The 19,429-nt window shown below is 58.4% G+C and overlaps 2 protein-coding genes across 2 annotated transcripts in view; one reads left to right on the top strand and one right to left on the bottom strand.

The window, feature by feature from the left end:
• Positions 1 to 2,285: 2,285 nt before the first annotated feature.
• Positions 2,286 to 11,131, top strand: BAP1 (BRCA1 associated protein 1). Its single transcript, XM_045992179.1, has 17 exons — positions 2,286 to 2,449; positions 2,548 to 2,577; positions 2,687 to 2,741; positions 3,672 to 3,804; positions 4,185 to 4,304; positions 4,751 to 4,812; positions 4,898 to 5,040; positions 5,289 to 5,367; positions 5,812 to 5,935; positions 6,225 to 6,372; positions 6,857 to 7,041; positions 7,527 to 7,660; positions 8,215 to 8,693; positions 8,805 to 8,965; positions 9,251 to 9,343; positions 9,463 to 9,535; positions 9,740 to 11,131. Exons 1-17 carry the CDS (start codon positions 2,413 to 2,415, stop codon positions 9,871 to 9,873), a joined length of 2,190 nt encoding a protein of 729 aa, XP_045848135.1. The 5' UTR covers positions 2,286 to 2,412; the 3' UTR covers positions 9,874 to 11,131.
• Positions 11,132 to 11,267: 136 nt separating this feature from the next.
• Positions 11,268 to 19,429, bottom strand: part of DNAH1 (dynein axonemal heavy chain 1) — a 72,825-nt gene continuing 64,663 nt past the window's right edge. Inside the window, exons 63-77 of the mRNA XM_045991948.1 lie at positions 18,823 to 19,048; positions 18,474 to 18,669; positions 18,025 to 18,176; positions 17,217 to 17,413; positions 16,825 to 16,969; positions 16,419 to 16,577; positions 16,183 to 16,314; positions 15,458 to 15,628; positions 15,189 to 15,368; positions 14,944 to 15,120; positions 14,176 to 14,346; positions 13,880 to 14,010; positions 13,161 to 13,512; positions 12,349 to 12,583; positions 11,268 to 11,823 (exon numbers count right to left, since the gene is read on the bottom strand). Of these exons, the coding sequence (XP_045847904.1) occupies positions 11,702 to 11,823; positions 12,349 to 12,583; positions 13,161 to 13,512; positions 13,880 to 14,010; positions 14,176 to 14,346; positions 14,944 to 15,120; positions 15,189 to 15,368; positions 15,458 to 15,628; positions 16,183 to 16,314; positions 16,419 to 16,577; positions 16,825 to 16,969; positions 17,217 to 17,413; positions 18,025 to 18,176; positions 18,474 to 18,669; positions 18,823 to 19,048 (2,746 nt within the window). The 3' untranslated portion in view covers positions 11,268 to 11,701. The remainder of the gene's footprint in view (positions 11,824 to 12,348; positions 12,584 to 13,160; positions 13,513 to 13,879; positions 14,011 to 14,175; positions 14,347 to 14,943; positions 15,121 to 15,188; positions 15,369 to 15,457; positions 15,629 to 16,182; positions 16,315 to 16,418; positions 16,578 to 16,824; positions 16,970 to 17,216; positions 17,414 to 18,024; positions 18,177 to 18,473; positions 18,670 to 18,822; positions 19,049 to 19,429) is intronic.

Raw genomic sequence — 19,429 nt, 5'->3', positions numbered from 1 at the left:
CGCTGCTGCCTCTCTCTCCTAACTTGAATTCTTCTATACGATTATGAGGACAATACAGGCTCTTCCAGCTATAAATATAAACAGGGCTTGGTCAGCAATTTAATTCTACATTTGGTTCCACAGGGTCAAAGTAACAGTGTACCTCACCTCCCAACCCATGTGACAGAATAAAAGGGAAGCACCCAGTATCAACGCTAGTAGTAGCCAATAAACATGAGATTGAGTCAAAACTGTTCTAGGCATTTCATCTGTGTTAACTCACAAAAACTCTGTGCAGTAGGTACCACTGCTATCCCCATTTTCAAGATGAGGAGACTGAGGCACAGAGAGGCACTCTCCCAAGATCAGAGTTACCGCTGTTACTCAGCAGAGTAAGAATTGGAACCACTGTCTGACCTGACTAAATGGGTCTGTGTTTTCTTCATGCCTACTAAATGCACAAGGTGACTCAGGATAAAGACGCTCACTTTGCCTCCAAGTATAGGTGCCTTAATTCTATCCAGTAAAGGCTTGCAGAAGGTAGCTCTTTCCTAGGAAAAGGAGCCCCTGGGATTTTGGCTGCCTGAAGCAAGAACTCCCTCTAGTGGGAGACAGGAGGGAACACTGACAAATCAACCCTTAGCTCCTCTCCCTTGTCACCAGGCTCCGCGGGCCATTGAGGTTTGGTCGGCTCCCAACCTTTGTCTAGATCTGAGCCAAGAGCACAATGTCCCAAAGTGGAGAGGACACCCTGACACCCCTCCTCCACCAATGTCAGCCCACCGCAAACTTAGTTTTCATTGGTTACTGGGGGAAATCCCCGAAAGGGAAGAGACGATTGAAAAAGACATACAATCCACTCCCATGAAGGGAGGGCTGTGTCTAGTCAAGGGAGAGGGGAAGGACAGCATTTCTTGGAAGGGGAGCCAAGTAAATCAGGTCACTCCAGGGACAGACACTCCAGCACCCATGTCCTCAGAGCACAGCTGGGAAGCGTGAACTTCTGCAGGGGCTGTCAACAGTTCTCCTTCAACACAACTGCTAAGGTAACTAATTAGCCGTTCAGAAAACTGAAGGTGGTTAGACCACCCTTCCTCTCTTTGTGATTGCTCCATCTCCTCTTCCGACCCATGAGTTGCACTTGCAGAAGTCACGGCACCTGATGGCTTCTTATTCAACACAAGAAGTTGGCCAGGCTGGAAGAGGAGAGAGGAGGGCACGCACTAGGGGACCCGCTTTCGGGACTACTGAGCGGCTCCGGGTCGTTGGTGGGGGGGGGGGGGGGGAGATCCCAGCCATCTAGCAATAGAAATAAAACCTTGAAACGTCAGTTCTTTGCATCGCTGGACCAAGACGTTCCTTGAGTGGGATTCTGTGCGCACTGGTAGTTACGGGAAGACGCAAAAATCTTCAGAGCATTTGAGGAGGGACGTTGCAAATGCCGGCTTCCACGAGCAGCTCAGTCCGAGATTCCCTAACGGAGCGGATGCTCCCTTGGAACGGTTACCAAGCTGTTTCACTGGATAAGTGCTGGGTAAAGGCTTGTTGAAAAAACTAAAAATAAATTAGCGTGTCCGGCCCCGCCGCCGCAAGAATAAACAGTGATTTATTTGGAAAATGTGTCGGTGTGGCCACAACCGTCCCCCGGAGGTAACAGCCGAAGAAGGGGCTCAAGGAGCATCCCGCGGATGCCAGACCAGGCTCATGTCGCGCCTGCAGGGCGGCTGGTGCGGGGCCGGGCCGGAGGTCGTCTCTGCCGCTCGCTCCTCACGGTAGCGCACAGGCCGCCGCTCCCGGCCGGGGCAGCCCGCCCAGCTGTCGCCGAGGGCGCTGCAGTCCGGAGCTTTATTCGTTGTCACAAGCCGTGGTAGCTACCTCACGGGCGGCCGCCCCGCGCGGTGACTGCGCCGGCGAAGGGGGCGAGCGCGCAAACCGGGGCCGGGTCACGCGGACTGCGACCCAGGGAGACTGCGGCCGCGGGGACCACCGCGTCGCGGACCGTTAGTAGGAGAGGACCGCTAACGGCCGCGCGCTAACGGCCGCGCGCCCGCCCCGCTCCTTCCTCTCTCACAGCCGAGCCGGTCCCCGCCCCCGTCCCGCCCCCTCACCTCTTCCCGCCCCCGCCCCGCCCTGCCTTTTCCTCTCCCGCGGCTCGCGCCCGGCACTGCCCTCGCCCCGCCCCTTCCCTTCGCCCCGCCCCCTCGCGCAAGCGCCTGGGCCTCGAGAATCGATCCCGCGGAAGACAAGCCCAGAGGCGGGGCGGAGAACGTCGCGCTGTGGTGACGTAGTGTCGCGGGCGCGGGCGGGTGACGTCAACCGTGCCCGTTGTCTGTGTGTGGGGCTAGGGGCCCCGGGGCGGCGGGGGCTCCCGGCGCGGGCGGCGGTGGGTCGGGAGGGCCTGGACATGGCGCTGAGGGGCCGCCCCGCGGGAAGATGAATAAGGGCTGGCTGGAGCTGGAGAGCGACCCTGGTGAGGAGGGTGCTGGGCGGGCCGGGGGCTGGGGAGGCCGGTTGGGCCCGAAACGCGTCCGTCTGACCACTACCTGCTCCTCTTGTCGCCCGACCCAGGCCTCTTCACCCTCCTGGTGGAAGACTTCGGTAAGAGCCTTTCCTACCCGCTGGATCCGGGCTGTGGGGGTCCACTCCTGTGCCCTCGCTGCACAGCCTGGGGCTGCCCTTCCCGACTTCTTTCTTTCCCTGATCGCAGGTGTCAAAGGGGTGCAGGTGGAGGAGATCTATGACCTTCAGAGCAAATGTCAGGGGTGAGTGGCTTGGTGCCAGGGCCTTCCCTTACACCCCCAGGGCAAGAGAAGGGCCAGGGGAGGAGTGCCCCTCAAGGGAGGTAGTGTAAGAAGCCCAAGTTATAAAATCTCATACATGGAAGCACCCCTCATCTTTGGGTGCCCTCCTGACCAAGCTGATACTTTTTTCTCCCAGTCTTCCTTCACACTTCCCCTTATGTAGCAGTCCCCTTCCCCCTATACAAATCGAAGTATCCTTTGGAGTACAGTTCAGCGGCTTTTTCTGGTCTTGTTGCAGAAAGGCAGCCCCTTCTCTTGACCCAGGTCACACAGTGCCTGCTGTAATTTATTAATTACTGCTTCATGCATCCGTGTGCCGGCGGCTTTAATCCCTTCACAAAGATCTTGTATTGATTGGTTGGTGTGTGGCATCTGACAAGGCCTCTCCAGGGTGACCAACCTCAGAGCCTTGTCTTGGTCGTCCTGCAGACTAGAGGTGTGGAGTGCCCCTCTACAGAGACTACAGTGCATGAGCCAAGGGATCTGTTTTTATCTTTCAGGAAAGCACGGACTGTTAAGGTGTTCATTTGCTTTTTTCACTGCACTGGGGCCCAGACCTTGGGGTTCACAGTGAGAATTAGTGTTTAAATTCCTTGATCAGAGTTTTTTTTTCTTGCCTTACCTTCTGTTCCTACCTTGTCCTGGGCCATGGGTTCTAGCTTTTCATTTCTCATCCCAGAAGCTGATGCTTGACTGTACCTGCAGCAGGCTTCTGGATGTGAAGGCTCAGAGCCTGTTTAGGCATTGTTGGAAAGAAGCCAGGGTAGGGGTGGGATCACGGGGAGGGCACCTGAGTGATAACACAGTGCGTGGGAATAGGCAGGAAAAGAAAGGGATGCTGATTGCCTTTCCCCACTTGGCTGGTCTAGCTTTGCCCCTTACTTTCCCCAGCCCAGTGTATGGATTCATCTTTCTGTTCAAATGGATCGAAGAACGCCGATCCCGTCGCAAGGTGTCTACCTTGGTGGATGATACATCTGTGATTGATGATGATATTGTGAACAACATGTTCTTTGCCCATCAGGTCTGCTGGGCTCTGTGTTCCATCTGGAGGGTGGGATGCTGCCATTGTCTTTGCTGGGAAGTGGAAGTGGGGGAAGGCAGAAGGAAAAGATAGGCAGATACCATGAGTGGAGGTTAGAGGAGTCCCCTGGCAGAAGGAACTGAGCTCTGAGTTCATTACAAAAGGGAGTATCTTTAGAGCAGGCTAGTGCTGAGTCTACTCTGCTTGTCCCCAGACATCTGGTGGGCATTTAGTTGAATGAACAAATATTGGGTGGAGAGGAGGGAAGCTGATGAGTTTTCTTGTTCAGATAGGACTGTCCTTCTCTGGGTCCTCATTCTATAGGAGTCTGGTTTGGGTGAGGCATGCTGTGTATGAGTGACTGTTCTTGGGTTTCACAGTTGATCCCCAACTCTTGTGCCACTCATGCCCTGCTGAGCGTGCTCCTGAACTGCAGCAACGTGGACCTGGGGCCCACCCTGAGTCGCATGAAGGACTTCACCAAAGGCTTCAGCCCTGAGGTAGGCCGCAGCAGCACCTCAATCCTGGCTCACAGCTTGCTGCTCAGATCTGACTCCCAGGCCCACATACCATATGCCATTTGATATTGTGAGGCCATTTTCTTTCAAATGATTTACATTATGTTTGACCCTCAGATTTTAGGTTCAATTGTCAGGAAAGACCTAAGGAGGAAAGGAACATTCCTTAAGTGACACTATGTTATGAATTTCTTTGTCAGTCTGTATCAGGCCACATTGTTTTCCAGTGTCCACTCATTACCGTGCAAGACGAACCCCATCCTTCTGGGGCTCTGGAGTTCTTTTCTGTCCCCACTAACCTTTCAGCAAAATCAATCTATGCTGCTACAGGTTTCTGGAATGCCTCCAGGCCTGTTCTCCAGAGCTTTGCTTCCCACCCAGAGGCCCACCTTAGAAGTTGTTTTGATGTGTTATTTCCTTCTCTCTAGAGCAAAGGATATGCGATTGGCAATGCCCCAGAGTTGGCCAAGGCACATAATAGCCATGCCAGGTGTGTGGGAGCTATGGGAGCTGGTGGGAGTGGCAGGGGGAGGAAGGGTTGTCCCATTCTGGGCCCTGAGCATGTCCTTCCCTAGGCCTGAGCCACGCCACCTCCCCGAGAAGCAGAATGGCCTTAGTGCTGTGCGGACGATGGAGGCGTTCCACTTTGTCAGCTATGTGCCTATCACAGGCCGGCTTTTCGAGCTGGATGGGCTGAAGGTCTACCCCATTGATCATGGTAGGGACCCACTGGGTTTTTCTGCTTACCTTCTAGGGAGCTAGGGTTCGGGGTCCTCAGGTGCTTGGGACCCAGTGGCAGGGGGATGGTGTTGAGGGCATCCGTCTCTGGCTAGATGGCACCCGGCACTGCACAACCTGACCACCCCAGACTCCCTGACTCAACTGCTTTCCATCTTCCTTTCCATTCCTGGCCTGTCCAAACTCAGGGCTTCCCCCCTGCTGACTTCTCATGTTGGTCTTCCCTAGGGCCCTGGGGGGAGGATGAGGAGTGGACCGACAAGGCCCGACGGGTCATCATGGAGCGAATCGGCCTCGCCACTGCAGGGTAAGGGCTCTGCTTGCCCTTCCCTCTGGAGCTGTGCCTCCATTGGGAGAGACACAGAAAAGGGAAAGCAGTGAGGTCAGATGACTCGTGCAAGGTCACATGAGGAATCTGGCCAGGTCCAGTTTAGATCTTGGGCTTCTCCTTGCCATGTTTCTCACCCAGGCTGCTAATGGCCTGCTTTGGGACAGACCGGGGAGGGGCACGCCTTGGTGGAGCCCTAGGTGGCCCATTTGCTTGCTGATAGGCCCTCATACAGGTCGTGGGCAGGCCCCAGCTCAGCTGCCTGCCCAGCTAGCTCATAGCTAGCTGCTGCCTGCCTGCTGGGGTGGGGCCTGCACCTATGGCTATAGCTGTGACTTCAGGGAGCCCTGCCACATTATTTATCTCAGCCCGATGGTGGTGCTGGGGCGAGAGCTGTTCTCACGGCTGTGGCTGTGACTGCAGGGAACCCTACCATGACATCCGCTTCAACCTGATGGCGGTGGTGCCCGACCGCAGGATCAAGTATGAGGCCAGGCTGCATGTGCTGAAGGTGAACCGTCAGACAGTACTGGAGGCCCTGCAGCAGGTGGGGACCCCTTCTGCCATCCCTCTTCCCCTCACTGGGGTGTGGTGTCTGATTCCCAGATCACTCTTTATTATGGATCTGTTGAACTTCACCTGACCATTCCTTTCCTTTGCTTTCCTGTGGGAAAGCTGGGACCTGGGGTGGGGAGGGGGAATAGCTTCTAGAAGGAGGTTTGGGTTCAGCTGTTGTATTTCCTTATGAGCGAGTGGGTAGAATCAAGGTACTTTGCTGTCCAAGCGAGTGGCTGGGGTCTGCTTTCACTCCTCTGAGCCTTGGATTCTGTTCTTAGCTGATTAGGGTAACACAGCCAGAGCTGATTCAGACCCACAAGTCTCAAGAGCCACAACTGCCTGAGGAGTCCAAACCAGCCAGCAACAAGTCCCCCCTGGCGCTGGAGGCAGGCAGGGCCGCGGCAGCCTCCGAGGGCACGCACACAGGTACCTTTGGCCTCAGAGCCACCCCATCATAGCTTGAGCTGAGAGGCCCAAGCACAGCAAGTCTTTTTGTCGGATGCACTTGGGCAGAGGTTCAGAGGCTCCTATGGGAAGCCTAAGGCTGGGTGTCTGCAGCCCTTTGTTCTTGGAACATGGAGAGCAGTCATCACCTAAAGAAAGGTACCTGTGAAGGGCTGACGTTACCACAGTTCCTGAACCTTCTTTATAATAAATATTCCCTTTCTGGTTTTCTTAAGAGGCTTTTTTTTTTTTTTTTTGGTCTCCCTCCCTCTCTTTTTCCATCTCATCCTTCGTCTTGCTGTGGGCCCATGACCTAGAGCTTGCGGACTCTCATCCTGTTAGCTAGCGTACCTGTTCTTCTCTGGCAAGAGAGGAGGGAGCAGCGCTTTATCTGGGGAGATGGTGGGCAGGGGACTTGTTTTCTTGATCTGCCTGAAGGTCCTGCCTGTGCTCCTTGTCCTCTCAGATGGTGTGGAGGAGGTGGCTGGTTCATGCCCCCAAGTTCCAACCCACAGCCCTCCCAGCAAACCCAAGCTGGTGGTGAAGCCTCCTGGGGGCAGCCTCAACGGGGTTCCTCCCAACCCCACTCCCATTGTTCAGCGGCTGCCAGCCTTTCTGGACAATCACAACTATGCCAAGTCCCCCATGCAGGTGAGCTGGGAGCACCCTTGGCTGAGCCCCTCCAGTGTTCTTGAGAGGCTACAACAAGCAGTTTCCTTAGGTGGTTCCTTGGTGTTCACCCCATACCAAGGCCTCTGTAGCCAAGTCTCTGCTACCCAGAAGCCCCCCCCCCCCCCAACCCCACCAGGGGCTTAGAGAGGGAGAGAACTCTATCAGTCCACTCACACAGCAGTGGGGCAAGATGTTTAGGGCATGTGCCTGGTACCACTTGAGGAGTTAGGTTTTGCTGGCAAAAGAAAGGCACGTGTTTCAGGGTGCTCTGTTTGTCTTAGACGTTTCGCATAGGCAGGTCGTGTGGGTGGGCAGCAGCCTCCCTGGGAATCAAGGGTGGGCTCAGAACACCTGGGGCTCAGTGGACTCTGACCTGGAGAACGTGTTGGCTTTCGGCTATGACTGCTGTGTCCAGCCCGGGCTGACTGGTCCCTGCTTATGGCTGCCCTCGGTCTCTGCCCCAGGAGGAGGAAGACCTGGCAGCAGGCGTGGGCCGCAGCCGAGTTCCAGTCCGCCCCCCCCAGCAGTACTCGGATGATGAGGACGACTATGAGGATGATGAGGATGATGACGTGCAGAACACCAACTCTGCCATCAGGTCAGCCTCAGCTCTGGAAGGCTAGAGGCTTGAGTGCTGCAGGTCCTACCTTGACTGTTCCAGTCCATGTCTGAGGTTGCCCTTTAGCATATACTATGGAGTGCCTGCCGAGCTCAGGGTCCATGGGAGGCTGGCATGTAGGGCTGACTCCGGGTCCTGGGTCCCCGAGAATTCACAGGGCTTGAGGGAGTGTTGACATTTAACCAGATAACAAGGCCTGTCCTGTTGGAAGGCCTTTCAGCTAGACCTCGAAGGATTGGATAAAGCAGGGATGGAGGAGATGGGGTGGGGCGCAGCTCTGTCAGAAGACCTGGCATTGGCAGAACGCCAGAGTGAGGCAGCTGGAGTAGAGGTGTCCTTTGAGAACACGTGGCTGTGGCTTTTGGAGCTTAGGGTGCCAGGCTCAGCATGGCCAGGTCAGGCTGCTGGACCCAGTGTGGGGAGTTGCAATGTCCGTCCCTGGTGGCCGGGACATGTCCAGGGCTATTCTGGGCACTGCTGGGCAGAGTCACCAGGCCCCTTCCTGTGGCTCACCTCTCCTTGGGCCTCCTCAGGTATAAGCGAAAGGGGCCAGGCAAGCCAGGGCCACTGAGTGGCTCTGGGGATGGACAGCTGTCGGTGCTGCAGCCCAACACCATCAACGTCTTGGCCGAGAAGCTCAAAGAGTCCCAGAAAGACCTCTCGATTCCTCTGTCCATCAAGACAAACAGTGGGGCGGCCAGCCCAGCCGTGGCAGTCCCCACGCACTCGCAGCCCTCACCCACCCCCAGCAACGAGAGCACGGACACAGCCTCTGAGATTGGCAGTGCTTTCAACTCGCCGCTGCGGTCGCCCATTCGCTCAGCCAACCCGACGCGGCCCTCCAGCCCTGTCACCTCCCACATCTCCAAGGTGCTTTTCGGAGAGGACGACAGTCTGCTGCGTGTTGACTGTATCCGCTACAATCGTGCTGTACGCGACCTGGGTCCTGTCATCAGCACTGGCCTGCTGCACCTCGCTGAGGATGGGGTGCTGAGTCCCCTGGCACTGACAGGTGCGCCTGCGGCTGGCTCACTGGCCTCTTGGTGTACCGAGGAGGGGGGTGGCCAAGTAACCACCAGGTGTCCTGCTCTCTGAGGAGTCCTCTTGTGCCTTCTCTTCCCAGAGGGTGGGAAGGGTTCCTCACCCGGCAGCAGGCCAAGCCCAGGCAGCCAGGGCTCCAGCAGCCCCGAAGAGAAGGAGGTCGCGGAAGCTGCAGACAATAGAGAGAAGCCTGGGTTGGCCAGGCCTGGCGAGCCCTTGAGTGGGGAGAAGTACTCACCCAAGGTGAGCCCCTTTGCAGCTTTCTCTTCTAATCTTGCCAGAGGGAAGGGCTTGAGGCACTGCTGCCCAGGTGCTGGGGCCTCGGGAGTGCTGGTGTAAAGGCTGGTGGCCGAAGCCGGGCACCAGGAAGTCTCTCTGGCTTGAGGAGCCGCCGGGGCCTTGGTAGGCTTTGGACTCTGGCTGCTCCTCCTTGCCTCCAGCGGTCTCCTGGTGGGTGGGTGGGTGGGTGGGTGGGGGACTTGGATGCTGGCCAGCCCCCCTCAGGGGTACGTTGCGGGATTTTGGCAGGAGCTGCTGGCACTGCTGAAGTGTGTGGAGGCAGAGATTGCAAACTATGAAGCCTGCCTCAAGGAAGAGGTGGAGAAGAGGAAGAAGTTCAAGGTGGGTCACCTCCAGCAGCTGGTCCTCTGCCCGTCTTCCCAGACGTGTGACCTCCCGAGGTCAGCTGGAGGCTGCTCCGGGGAGATGGGCTGCGGTGCTCTCATCCTTCTCTCCCACAGATTGACGACCAGAGAAGGACCCACAACTATGATGAGTTCATCTGTACCTTCATCTCCATGCTGGCCCAGGAAGGTGAGGGGACTTACTGCCGCAGCTGACCTGGCCTGCCCTGCTGGGGGCCATGTCCCTCAGGCCTCTTTTGGGGCTTGAGCAGACCTATGCGGGGTGGCAGGGGTGCAGGGAAGGCTGGGAGAGCTTCAGCTCCTGGCCTGAGGCGCATGGAGTGGCTGGCTGCCATGCATCCAGCCACCTGTTCAAGCACCTTGGCCTTTGTAGGCATGCTGGCCAACCTGGTGGAGCAGAACATCTCAGTGCGGCGGCGCCAAGGGGTCAGCATCGGCCGACTCCACAAGCAGCGGAAGCCTGACCGGCGGAAACGCTCGCGCCCTTACAAGGCCAAGCGCCAGTGAGGACTGCTGGCCTGCACCCTGCAGCCGCTCTTGCCGCGTGGCCCTCCCAGGGGCCCCTTCCCTGCCCCATTCCCCCTCTTCCCAGTATTACTGAATAGTTCCAGCCGGAGAGCCTGGACCCTGGGCATGAGTGCCAGGCTGGACTTCCTGCGTTATGTCCCCGGGCCTGGCGGGGCAGGGCTGCCCCGTGGTGCTCTGGAAACAGCAGCTGGAGCTGGAGCTGGGGCATAGGGAGGTGCTGCAGCTTTTTCCACAGCCGGCTGTGGAGTGGCAGGACCTGGCCTTCCTGCCTCGGTAGCAGAGTATATATTTTACCTACAGAGACGTCTATTTTTCTGGGCTCTAACCCATCTTGCCACCACTGTGTTGACATAGCCAGCTTCCTGACTGCGTTCTTTCCAGCAGTTGTCATCCTGGTGGGCCCAGGTCCCCGCATCATGCTGGTGTCATGACTGCAGGGTCCCAGCTGGGGGCCTGGGTGGGCATTGGGCCCTGCGGCTCTAGCCCCAGCCACCAGTTGTCCCTGTCGTGAGGAAGCCAGGTCTGTTCTTCCTCCCGGGAGAGCTCCAAACTCAGGGACCCGACTTCTGGGCTGGTTTGGGAGTGGGGTGTCCTCATAGGGAGGGAATGAGCAGCCCGCTGGGGTCCCGTGGCCTGAGTAGAGAGAAGTGTTCAAGCTGTTTACTGGCCTGTAAACTCCCTTCCTGGCTTTGCTTGTCAAGACTGTTCTCTGCAGCAAGGCTCAGACTCTTTGCCTTCAGTGTTGTAGCCCTGGCAATGGGCCGGTCTTGGGCTCCTGGGCTTTGTCCCTGGAGCCTGGGGTTCAGAGGAGCCCCTGCCCAGCTCCTCAGTATTACCATGTCTCCCTGCTCTTAGGGATAGCAGAGACAGGGCTGCTCGCAGGAAGCTGACACCCCTTGGCTCTCCGTGCCACGCCAGCTTCTTCAGCCTCTGCAAGGCACTGAGTGGGGGACAGCAGCACTAAGGCACCCAGTTGGAGCCCCAGTGTTCCCAGAGGGCCTAATGCCAAGGGGCAATGGGCCCAGCACTGTCTCTGGAGCTCAGGCCCCATACAGCCCCATGGCCGCTGCCAGATGGCTTGGAAGGTGATCGAAGCAGGCCCCTTATCTGTACATAGTGACTGGGGCAGGGGATGGCTGGCCCGTGTTGCAGCCACCTCTCTGTGCTGAGCACAGCCTGACTTCTCTGGTCCTTGTAAATATTGGATCAATGAATGAATAAAACTCTCCTAAGAAATTAACTCTCCTGTGGTTGCTGGCCTAAGATTTATAGGTTAGGTTGTGGTGAGAGGGAGGACCTAACCAAACCTGGGCCGAAGGGCCTCTGACCAGAGGGGTGAGAGGTATACATTCTTGGGCATCCGTCCTTCTGGGGCAGATATTCTTAGGACCATAGACCCAGGATTTGGAACCTGAGCAGAGAAGGGGCTTTGGGTGGGCTGTAGAACCTGAAGAGGACACTTTGAGGACAGAGCCATGGCTTTCATCCAGTTCTGATGGCCATGCCACCTGAGCAGAGGTGGGGGCTCTGGGCTGAGGAGGCAAAGCGGCCCCTGGTCTCACCCGGCACGCTGTCCCTGGAGGGGCCCCCTTGGAGGGCACAGATCTACCCTTGTTCCATTTGGACAGGTCCAGCAGGCCAAAGCTGTCCCTCTGCCCCGTCCCCGCTGCTAAGCACATTCACTCCTGAGGCCGCCGCACTGCTGCCCCGACAGTGAACCCTGTGGACAGGCACTGACACGAGCCGCGGAAGCCCCGCTGGACTGCTTAGAAAACGTATTTAATGGCCCCAACTCTTCTTCCCGAGTCTAGTAGTCCAGGGCACAGATAAGCGCCACACCACGCTTTATCCAGTGTCGCTGGGGCTGATGGGAGGGGAGCTCCACAGCAATGATGTAGTTGGTGGAGTGGCCTGTGGTCGATAGTGTTCCTGGAGCAGGCAAGAAGGGAGCGTTAAGTTGTCTTCACAAGAGCAGGGACAGGGTAGGGAGAGGATAAAGGCAATGGACTCAGCAGACTGAGCTGGGGGCAAGCAGGGGCCCTGAGCCGAGAGGAAACCTGCCTGGTGAATGGGTCTGGCCAAGGCTCAGGCCTGCGCAGGGTTATTACACTGACGACTGAGGACAGGAATGGGAGAGCTGGGGGCCACTGCTCACTCCCTGTTGGACCCAGCCCAGACCCACCTCCCATCCAAGTCTGCTACCCCCTCTGAACCTTCACTAGCAGACGGGGGCTCCCAAGTGGGTCTGCTGAGGGAGGCAAGAGGATGGGAAGCTCAGGGGCCACTTCACATGACTGAGCCCAAGCTCTGGGCATTCCCCTCCCTGCTTGCTGGTGTTCTAGCTCTGTCCTGGCCCGGTCACTCTCAGGAGGGCTGACTGGCCTCTGTCAACCATCCTGTTCAGCTAACCTGGGCCCCCACCTGTGGTGCAGGTTCCCTACCCTGGGCCCGTACCTGCTCGGGTCAGTGTCTTGTAGATGGGGCACAGGTAGAAGTCCTGGTTCTGGATCTTGCGGTTGTGCGTCGGCAGAAGCCAGATAACAGCCATCTCTGTGTATAGCTCCTTGGGCCGAGACTCAGCCAGCTGGAAGGCCACAGGGTCCCAGCGGGCACCTTCCAGGAACAGTCCATGGATGTAGCACCCCTCACTGGGTCTTTTCTTGAGCTCCGACACGGACTGCTGCAGTACCTGTGGTGGGCACACAGACATGCCCCTGCACATGTAAACACCTGGGATCTGGGTTAGGATTTGGTTCAGGAGGCACAAACTCCCTCCTGAATTCTGCCCACCTGCCCATTACTCACCCGCCATTTTATTTTGTTTTATTTGTTTCTTTTTAAGATTTTTTTTTTTTTTTTAATTTGAGAAAGCAATAGAGAGAGCACGAACAGGGTGAGGGGCAGAGGGAGAAGAGAAGCATACTCTCTGCTGAGCAGGGAGTCCAACACAGGGCTTGATCCCAGGATCCTGGGACCATGACCTGAGCCAAAGGCAGACGCTTCACTGACTGAGCCAACCAGATGCCCCACTCACCCACCATTTTAGTTGGCCACCTGCCAACCTGTCTGTGTCCTGCCCCTAGGGATTTCCTGGGGGCTCCTAGCCTCTGGTTTGGCTCTCCATGCCCCCCAAACCCCACTCAGGACCCCCTTCTGGCAGCCAGCTGTGGCCTCAGTGCCCCTCCTGTCTGGACCTGTAAATGCTGGTGGCCTGACCCAGGCCATACCCCAGCCTAACCCTGACCTGACCTTGGCTGTGTGCAAACCTTGAAATCAAACGAGATGGTGTCAATGGAGATGACAGACTTGCGGGCAAAGTTCTGCAGCGTGCCCGTCAGGAAGGCCTGGGGGAAGAAGAAGCCACTGATCCAGAAGACAGCTGGGATGCCGCCTTGGATCCAGGCCTGCAGGAAGTCCAGGCGCTGCATCAGGTCCATGACCCACGAGGACAGCGGCTTGAGCGACGGGTAGGCCTTAGCGTTCCAGAGCTCGGGCACAGCGTTGTTGTACAGGCTGGTAGCCATCAGCTCCAGCTGAGAGGACATCACCACCAGCCCCTTGAGTGCCTTGAGCAGGTCTCGCAGCGTCTCTGTGATCACCTGCAGCAGCCGGTTGTACCTGTGGGGCCAGCGGCAAGGAAGAAGGCAGCAGTCTGGGGGTGAGGGGAGTAGTACCCGTACTCCCCAGTTGTAGACTACAGACAGAAATTCTAACAACGCACGACGTGGGGCTGAGAGCACAGATCTGAGTCAGGCAGCCTGAGTATTGATCTCAGCTCTGCTCCTTAGCACACATGTAACCTTAGGTCACTTGACCATTTGGGCCTTGGCTTCCTCGTCTGATGGGAGTGGGACAATAAAATGTGGCTGCACCCGAGTACAGACTTGATGTTGCACCTGGCCCAGAGGAGCCGCTGCTGCCATTTCTCTATGATAATGACTCTCCGCACTAACTCAGGGCTGGGGGTGGATGGCAGGGGGATTACCGAATGACCTCCTGGACTAGCACCGTGTTCATTGACTCCTCATACAGCACGGGGTACTTGGCCATTACCAGCTGCAAGTTGATGGGCTCAGGAGTCTGGAGCAGAATACTGTGGGCCATATCCTCCACTACCTGTGGGGGCAAAGGGACACACACAGGGGGTCAGGGCCAGCACCCCTTAATTCTTGCCGGATTCCACAGGCACTGGGTTCCTTCCCACAGGGGAGCAGGCAGAATAGTGGGTGGGAGACTGGCCCTGCCCAACCCCATGGGCCTCTGTCCCCTGCTGCCACCTACCTCCTCCCGGCCCTGGCCTCCCATGGAGGATGATCTGGGTTGCAGCTGGATGATGGCACCAAGCAGGGCGTAAGTCTCATTCTGGGCGAAGGTGATGTTGGCATTGTCATGCAGGCCAAAGATCTCAGGCATGTCATTGAGAGGGAGGCCTTTGATGTAGGAGAGGTAGCCCTGGAGGGTAGGAGGGCCACAACTGAAACCTTGCTCTACCCCCAGCCTGTGGTTGGCGGTGGTGGGGGGGGGTCCTCCAACTGAGCACAACTCCCGCTTGCCTCCAACTCTGGACACCCTCGTGCATCTCCCTCTTCTTAGGGCTGCATGGCTTCTGAGGGGCTGTGTGGGTAGCCTTCACCTCCCTCCCAGCCCTCTTCCTGCTGTCATCCTGCTCCCTCATTCAACTATTCCAGTCATGGGGGCTTCTCTCCTTCCAGTGAAGACCCACACTCCGACACCCACCCCAGCTCTGCAGGCCCCGCACGCATCTTAGCTGAAGCACCATGTCCTCTGGGACCCTTGGAGGGGCTGCCCTGACTCAACTGGATAATTACTCTCAGCTCCCTCTAGCCTCTCCCCACAGAGCCCCAGCTCCTGGAGGCAGGGCCTGGGTCCGCCTCCCTCACTGCGGCTATGTTTGTGGGATGGAGTAATCCATGAAAAAGAGCCACTGAGGGGCCAGGACCATGCCTCCCCTCACCCAGCTCCCGGGTGCTCGCAGCACCCCCTCAGCCAGGCCTGGCGGGCTGCCTGGGCCTTCGGGGGCGTGCTCACATTGAGGTCGTAGGTGGGCTGGATCTGGTGGTAGATGCCCGAGGCACTGTAGCTGTGATCGTGGAAGAGCACGGAGGGGCTGTAGTAGTCTTCCAGGATGTTCATGACGCAGCGACGGTCCCAGTCGTCGGTGACGCGGCCCCCGTAGTTGATCTCCCCAGCCGTGTACTTCAGGACCTGTGGGGTGGGTGGGTGAGGGCCCCCGCCAGCGCCTACCAGCCCGCCCCAGCCTGTCCCTGGCCCACCTTGTAGGGGATGTCGTCGTACTCATCCAGGAACATCTTGAGCTGGCTGATACAGATGCGCAGGTCCCCGTCCGTGAACTCGTAGGGGATGTTGAAGCCCAGGGGCCCAAACTTGCGGCGCTCCAGCGCATTTCCATGGAACAGGCACAGAGACAGCAGCAAGGACTTGAACTCCATCACCTGCGAGAGGCAGGAGGGCAGGGGAGTGAGGGGTGGGGCCGGGGCCGAGGCAGTGGGTGAGGGGGCGAGTGTGCACCCCTGCGCTTCACCTTGTGGCAGGAGTTGAGGAAGTCATCACTCAGGCTGCTATAAGACTTGAGCAGGTTGGCCTTGACGCCGCGGGGCGGTTCAATGGTCATCTTGGATCCATTCTGCAGGATGGACACTGGAAACTTGTTGCTGGGCAAGCTGGTGAGCCACAGGCGGAAGTCCCGGTGCACCTGGCGGCCATGCACCCGGTGAGCACAGGGACTCGTGCCCAGTGGCGGCCCCACACCAGGTTCCCTCCCACCAGGAGCCCTGGGCCACCTGCAGCTTGACCCTCCCCTGGGTGGGCTGGGCCAGGCCAGGCTAGCAGACCACTGATTGAGAATACCGGTTTTATCAGGTCATGATCTCAGTGTCGTGAGACCAAGCCCTGCATTGGCTCTGTGCTGGGCCTGGAGTCTGCTTGGGATTCTCTCTCCCTCTGCACCCTGCCTCCCCACCCAAGGAAAAAGAAAGAAGAATATGGGCTTTGACATGTCCCAGCATCACCGGTCTGTGCTGGGTGGACATGGGCAAGTCACGTCACCACTGGTAACGGTAATGTAAGGGGCCACTGAGAAGGCTTGTTTCATATACCCCTTCCTGAGTGCGGTGTGCCCAGGCTGGGCTGAGCGCTCTGGGGGACAATCTTATTCAGCCTCATCAGCCCTGTTGAGGGACTGAGGGACTGTTGGCAGTCCCCTCAGCGAGGGAGGCCATCGGGTCTGTGGCAGCCGGGGCAGCGCACCTTATCGGGGTTGATGTGCTCGATGAGGCGCTCCAGGGCCGGCATCCAGCTCGGTGCCAGGTGGCAGTTCTGGAAGAAGACCCACTTGCCCCTCTCTATGGAACTGCGCATCATGGCTTCTGCCCGAGGGCCCTGGGGACGGGGGGGGGGGGGGGCGGTGAGGGCGGAAAGGCCGAGCGGTGAGGGGCCAACCGGCCTAGCCTCCAGACCTCCACCACTGCCCGCCTGGTCCTTACCTGGCCTTGGCCCAGGGAGATGGCAGAGAGCTTCTTGGAGAACTTCATCTCTTCGGCAAACTTGTAGAGGTCAGCAGCGGGATCGGTGCCAGGCGACAGCACGAAGATGAGGGGCGTGGTGGAGCTGGAGTCTTTGAACACCACTGACAGGTTGGCTGTCTGCAGGTCAGGGAGAGATGCTGGGTGGCCTGGGGCTGAGCAGGGACCAGGGCAAGGCAGGGGGTCCTGGGGCTCTCAGAAAGGCTTCCGGAGGTGGGGGGGGGGTCTGGAACCTCCCTGAGCTTCTGGAAGGTGCGGCTAGAAGTCCCAGCCCGACCAATGCTGCAAAATGGTCTATCCAGGTGCAGCCAGGCCCCTGGGACCCAGAGGTGGGGACTCATCCAGGGTACTAGCTGATGGCACTTGCCTGGGGCTCAATGAAGCGTGGCTCCAGGTTGGTAGCCACAAAATCCTGCATGGCATTGGTGACCTTGTCCCCACGCAAGCAGCGGAGAACCAGCAGCTTCTGGAACTGGTCCAGGTACTCATTCCAGATGCCAGGCAAGGGTTCCCTGTGACAGTGTCCGTGTCCCCCTAAGAGCTGACCTGTGGGAGAGCACGGCCCCAGGGACTCCGCCGGCTAGGTGGCGGGGGAGAGTGCGGTGCCTGGAAGGTGCACGGCTGGAGGCATGGATGGGATGTAGCCACAGCTGCACGGCACCCCTGGGCGGTTTCTCAGAGAAACTTCCTGGGCAGGCCTGTCCCTGGGGTCTCTCCTCTCCGTGTGCCCACCCTGCTTGGCCCTGGGGTGCAGCTCACCTGTGGGGCTCGAGGCTGTCAAAGATGGATTGGAATTCTGAGAGGTGCTTTGGGAAGTCATCGGCAAAAGAGGAGAAGGCTGGCAGATTAGAGAGTGCTAGGATATCTCGCCAGGCCCGGTCTGACAGCCAGTCAGGCGCCGGGTTCTCAGTCGTGACCTGGACGGAGCCTCCAGACAGGAGGTAGCGCCACTCAGCCTGGCAGGGGACGGCGGGGAGGCTAGTGTGCAGGCCCTGTGACCTGCCTCTGGGACCCCACCCAGCAGTGCCTCCTCTAGCCCTCTCAGCCAGAGAAATGGAGTCCTCCCTGCGGCTGGCAGTCAGACAGGTTGGGTTAGGGTCCCCGCTCCATGTTTTCCTGGCTGTGTGTCCTCAGACAAAGGATGTGACCTTTCTGAGCCTCAGCCTCCTCAGTTGGGAAAGTAGGAAGAATGAGAATTTCAGCTGCTCCCCAAGGGTTCTGCCCACAGCGAGGGCTTGAGTCACAGTAGCTGTGGCACTGTGACACGCACTCCCTCGGCAGGGACTCACAACACATGGCAAATACCTGAGGCTCCTGAGAGCATGCGCTGGGAGGCTCGGGACAGTCCCTGCTTCCCACCACACCCGGCTCTGCACAGCCCGGGCCACAAGGAACCCAGGGTCTCCTGGCTGTCGTAAGCAAGGAACTGTTTCCTGAGCCCTTTGCTCTCGCTGGGCCCTCATGCCGGGCCCTCTCTTTCCTTTCACCCCGTTCTCCCAGCCTGGCCACAGAGCGCCTCCTCCGGCCATCTGTCCTGGGTCAGCGGCCCAGCCAGATGCTCGCATACCTGGTCAATCTTGCCCTCATTCATCATGATGCGGACACACAGCAGGAAAGCAAACATCAGCTTGTGCTTCTCAAAGAGGCTGCGGCAGACGTTGCTGTACAGGTTGTAGGTCAGGTGGTGGTTGATATTGGCAATACGCTTTTTCAGGTTGTCTGCAGGGCAGGGGGGGGACGGCAGTGCGTGGGGAGGGTTGAGGGGGGCGAGATCCCCAGGCTTGGGCGCAGCCCAGCCAGTCTGCCCCGCAGCCATGGGGGCCATCTGGGCCTCCCCTTGAGACCTATGGAGTTGTCAGTAAAGGGACCCTGAGGAAGGTGGGAACGGGGGTGTGTTGTTATGGCTGATCTGAGAGAATGTGCAAGTGACCATGGGCAGGAGTTTACGTACACCCCGTGGAGACGTGTCCCCATGTCACGTCTGTGCTGGGGTAGGAGCCCAGCACCTGGGACTACCTGCCCTCTCCGAGTTGGCGATGCCTGAGAGGAAGATGTTGAGAAACCACTCCAGGGAGTACTGGTACATGGGGTCCACGTTGGCCAGGTCAGACACACAAAAGAAAAGGATCTGGGTGCGGACAGCCACGGGGATGTACTCCATGCGCGTAAGGTCAATGTCCGTCTCCGTCTGCTCCGCGATCCTGACTTTGGCCTGGAGGCACCGCAGGTGAGTGGTGGTCAGGCCCAGGTTGGCGGAGGGAGGGCAGCGGGCAGATGTGGGCGGGGGCAGGGGCAGGCCTGCGGCGGTGGGTGCTGGGCAGCTGAGGCCAGAGTCTCGGGCAGGGAGAGGTCGTAGCTGACATACCTGGATCTCAGCAGCTTTCATCTTAGAAGCTTCCAGCACCTTGATGAGCTCCATGTCGTCCACGGGGTTGCCCTCGGAGGAGCTGAGCCTGTACAGGATCTGGTCTTCGATGTCCTTCAGCTCCTGGCGCATCTTGGCGTTACTGACAATCAGCTGGTTCTTAGCTTCCTCCAGGTCTGGCCGCTCCTCGGCCACCACCTGGCCCAGCAGCTGGTCCTCCAGGCCACTGGGGGGAGGGGACGTGGTGTCTGTAACACCTGGTATGCTCCAGAAGGCCAGCCTTGAGCCTGTTCACCTTCCACCTGTGCCCCTGGGGTTCTGAGAGCCCAGCAGCCTTGCCCAAGATGGCCTGGGAGGCCTCCCCTCTGTCTTGGGCTGTGGGGCTAATGCAGAGCCTGCCTGCAGGGTAACAAGTTCTCAGTGAGACAGAGCCCCGATGGACTCCGGAATCCCCGGAGGGGGCCAGTGGTGAGATATGTGAACTGTTGGGGTCGTTGAAAAACTTTCTCTCGGCTGGGTGACCGGTAGGGGATAGGTCTTTCACCACCTTGTCTGTGGGGACATTCACGGTGACCAATGACATGGAGGCCTGAGCACGGAGTGGGCC

This window comes from Meles meles, chromosome 20 (genome assembly GCF_922984935.1).
Source record: "Meles meles chromosome 20, mMelMel3.1 paternal haplotype, whole genome shotgun sequence".
Taxonomy (NCBI): domain Eukaryota; kingdom Metazoa; phylum Chordata; class Mammalia; order Carnivora; family Mustelidae; genus Meles; species Meles meles.
The sequence above is the reverse complement of the archived record's forward strand: the minus strand, read 5'-3'. Positions and strand labels throughout refer to the sequence as shown.